At 51.2% G+C, this 4,136-nt stretch overlaps 1 protein-coding gene across 2 annotated transcripts in view; it reads left to right on the top strand.

Moving 5' to 3' along the window:
- Positions 1-2,031: 2,031 nt before the first annotated feature.
- CD300H (CD300H molecule) overlaps positions 2,032-4,136 on the top strand; it is a 7,259-nt gene continuing 5,154 nt past the window's right edge. The window contains exon 1 of one of the 2 annotated variants that reach the window (XM_017535639.2): positions 2,032-2,275. In XM_017535639.2, the coding sequence (XP_017391128.1) occupies positions 2,101-2,275 (175 nt within the window). In that variant the 5' untranslated portion in view covers positions 2,032-2,100. Of the gene's footprint in view, positions 2,408-4,136 lie in introns of both variants that reach the window. The other variant, XM_017535638.2, reaches the window with a different exon arrangement.

The raw sequence follows: 4,136 nt of genomic DNA, 5'->3' as shown, positions 1-4,136 counted from the left end.
CCTGTGCACCCGGCGGCTTGTGTGGACAAAGATGGTGAGAGCGCCTTCTGGAAAAGTCTGCAGCCGTGTGCCATCTTCTCCACAGACTCAGATCCCTGCCTTCCGAGAAAGGCGCATTGAGCAGCCCTTGTCACAACTCCAGGGAAACCGAGGACCAGTTTTGAGGGACTCAAAACTGGCTGTGCAGGCTGCGAGGGGAGACATCTTATCACTCCCAGCTCTTGCTTCCCCTCCACACACATGTGCACACCAACGGACACCCCACACACCATACATGCAAACACCACATGTACACACACATACCACCCCTACACACCACACATGCACACACATACACACATTACATACACCACCCCACACACCACATATACACATACACCACATGTACACAAACTACACAAACCACTCCATACATGCACACATATACACACACTACACACCACCCCACATATCACACACACCACCCCCACCCCACACATGCATACACATACATACACTACATACACCACTCCACACACTGTACTGTACACATATACCATATGTACACACACTACACACACATGCACACATATGTGCACACTACACACACCACCCCACATACCACACACATACACCACATGCACACACACCACCCCCACCCCACACATGCACACACGTACACACACTACATACACCATTTCACACACCACACACACCACATACACACACACCCCCACCCCTACACATATACACATACACACACTATACACACCAAACACATACACCACATATACACACACTACACACACCACTCCACACCCCACACATGTACACTACATGTACACACATACACCCCACTCCCACACATGCACACATATACACACACCACCTCAGACACCACACATACTACATGAACACACACTACACACAGCACCCCACACACCACACACATACACCACGCATGGACACCCCCCCACACCCCCCACACCCCCACATGCATGCATATATACACACTCCACACACCACTCCACACACCACACACATACACCACATATACACACATACACACACTACACACATCTCACACACACCCTTGCCACACACATCACACATACACACTCCACACTCACCACCCCACACACCACGCACATACATCACATGTACATACATACACACATACCTCACACACTACATATATATCCCACATACCACACACATATACCATCCACCACACACAGGTGCACACACACAGAAAATATGAGGACTCCAAATGCAGCAAAAATGAACAAGCAGAAAATACACTTACTGAGACACCAACGTAGGAGGAGACATTTGGTACAGAATGCCAGGATGTTAGTTTCCTCGTTCCAAGGATCCAAGTCCCCAGATGAGGCGTCCTGAAGCTGTGCCGGCATTTATACATCCTGTGCAGCCATTCTGTGTATATCGGGCAGCTTCTGGCCAGGTTCCCCCGAGTTAGCTCTTGATTTATTGAAACTTTTCTGTGACCATCTTGGGTGACAGGAAGAGCCACACAGCTCAAAAGCAAGGCTTATATGTAGCTAGTCCGTCAAGCCCTGCTGGGTGCCAGGTCTGCAGAAACGGTCAGGAGAACATGACCAAGACAGGAACCTCTGGGGTCTGCTGAGGTCAGAGCAAGAGCCAGGGGGTAAGAGGTCAGAACCCCCGAGGTTGCACCCATCCCATCTGTACCACCAAGGATCGGAGATAGACCAGCGGGCATCCTGGGTGTGCCCCCACCCCATGCAGCCTCACAGGCCCCGCTCTTAGAAGGGCCCCATGCTTGATGCTTGGCTGTCATCATCTTGAAATTCTTGAAATTCTTAATCATTTTGTAACCCTACATGGAACCCTACACTGGGCCCTGCAAATAGCTGGTCTCATCCAGAGAAGGCTGAGCCAGGCCCTGGGACAGCTCATGCCGACCACAGGAAACTGACCATTCGCGGAGGGGAGGACCTGCCCAGAAAATGCAGATGGCAGCTGGCCCAGTCTCACTGCTGTCCCGGGCTGTGCTGTGATTTGGAGAAGGGCAGGTCTACCAGCTGTGGTTAATGGGGGGAACGTTGTCTTCACTGGGAACAGAAAGGGGAACTGTAAATGCAAACATGTTTTACTAGGAAGAGCTTCAGCCAGTTCTCAGCACTGTTTTCACCTGACCACACAGTGCCCTGTGTTCCCGGCTTCCTCTATGCTCTGACCAGCTCTGAAAACCAAACACAGAAGAGGCTGGAGAAGGAAACGAGCGGTGTCTGGAACAGCAAAGAGGGAACAGGTGAGCTGACCCTCTGTGACTGGGCTCCAGCCTCAGACCCTGCTGCCACAAGGGACTTCCGTGCTGGTGAGATGACCCAGAGGGCTGGGGCTCCCGGGCTGCCTTCAGCTCTGCTCCTTCTCTGTGTCCCAGGTGAGCAGGGTGGGTCCTGGGTGCAGGGAGGTCTGCTCTGGCAGGTCAGGGTGAGGAGGGACAAGAAAAGGCTGGCCAGGGGCAAGGGGAAGAAATGATGTCGAGAGAGAGGAAGGTGTGCATAGAAGCTTCTCGAATCTCCTCATTGGGATAGGGTGGGGATTAAACGGTAGACTGCTTCCCACACAGTAAGCCCTAAGTAGATTTGGCAACTTTAATCCTTATTATCATCATTATTAAAATTAGGAATGCTGCCTCGATCCATCAGAGAAAAGGGAGAATAGGGGCAGAAAACCAGTACTTAGTGGGCTAATCACAGGTCTTGTTTCCCATTATCTAATTTAATTCTCTTTTTTTTTTTGAGACAGAGTTTCGCTCTTGTTACCCAGGCTGGAGTGCAATGGCGCGATCTCGGCTCACCGCAACCTCCGCCTCCTGGGTTCAGGCAATTCTCCTGCCTCAGCCTCCTGAGTAGCTGGGATTACAGGCACGCGCCACCATGCCCAGCTAATTTTTTGTATTTTTAGTAGAGACGGGGGTTTCACCATGTTGACCAGGATGGTCTCGATCTCTTGACCTCGTGATCCACCCGCCTCGGCCTCCCAAAGTGCTGGGATTACAGGTGTGAGCCACCGCGCCCGGCCTATCTAATTTAATTCTCATTGCAATCCTGATGAAAACAAGAGACCCAGGCTTGCTCATAGAGGTGCAAATAATTTTGATTAAACAGTTCGTAAAAGGCACAGTCAAGGTGCAAACCTAAAAAACTTTTATTTCCAAGATCACTGCTTCTTCTGTAATTCAATGTCAATTTCCACTGTGCCTCCTTGTAAAGTTTTGCTTACATATCTGAAGGCACTGTTCCATCCCAGCGTGGGAACCCTGGCCCCAGGGCTGCTACATAATGGACCCCGGAAGGGTGAGATAGCTGGGAACCTGTGGTCAGCCCTGGTCCGAGAGTTTCCATAAATGATGATGGAAGGAAGGAGAAAGTCAGTTTCTCTGCAAGGCTGGGTAGGTGGGGAGCTTGCTGGGTGGCCGCGGGTTGGGGTGGAGATGGAAGTGGAGGGGGCTGCCCACGCTGGCTCAGGGTCAGGATCTGGACTGAATATCCGAGGGGAGGGAGGCTCCATGGTGGGATTCAGTGTGTGCCCCACACTGTTCTTCCTCCCAGACCTGTGGAATTAGCCCCAAATCATCAAGAGAGAAGTTTAAGGACCTGAAAGAGCAGCCTAACAGCGCCCCCAGAGCCTGAGCTTAGAGCAGCAGTAATTGCAGGAGAGGACTGGGTGCCGCCACCTGTTCCTTGCTCCCAGGCCTGCGCCTGGGAGGCAGTTCCTCCCTGGGACAAGGCTCCTGGCCCTCAGTACTTTGGACATTTGGGGCTGCGTTATTCTGTGCATAGGCAGCTGTCCTGTGCACTGTGGGATGTTTAGCAGCATCCCTGGTCTCTACCCACCAGATACCAGCAGCAATTCCCCACTCCAAGTTGGGACAACCAAAAACGTCTGTAGTCATTGCCAAATGATCCCCCTCACCCACCCAGGTGATAACCACTGCTTCAGAGAGCACACAGCATTCTAACGCAGAATAGATCAGTGGGCCCCTCGAGCCTGCTTTCTGGGAAATAAAATGAGAAAAAGTGAGATAATAAAATGAAGACGCAAAAGATAAGGTTTTTCTTTTCTTTTTTCTTTTTTTTTTTTTGAGATGGAGTTTCGCTCTTGTT

Source organism: Cebus imitator, unplaced genomic scaffold (assembly GCF_001604975.1).
Source record: "Cebus imitator isolate Cc_AM_T3 unplaced genomic scaffold, Cebus_imitator-1.0 Scaffold93, whole genome shotgun sequence".
In the NCBI taxonomy this organism is placed as follows: Eukaryota; Metazoa; Chordata; class Mammalia; order Primates; family Cebidae; genus Cebus; species Cebus imitator.
Note: the sequence above shows the minus strand (reverse complement) of the source record. Positions and strands in the feature narration are given on the sequence as shown.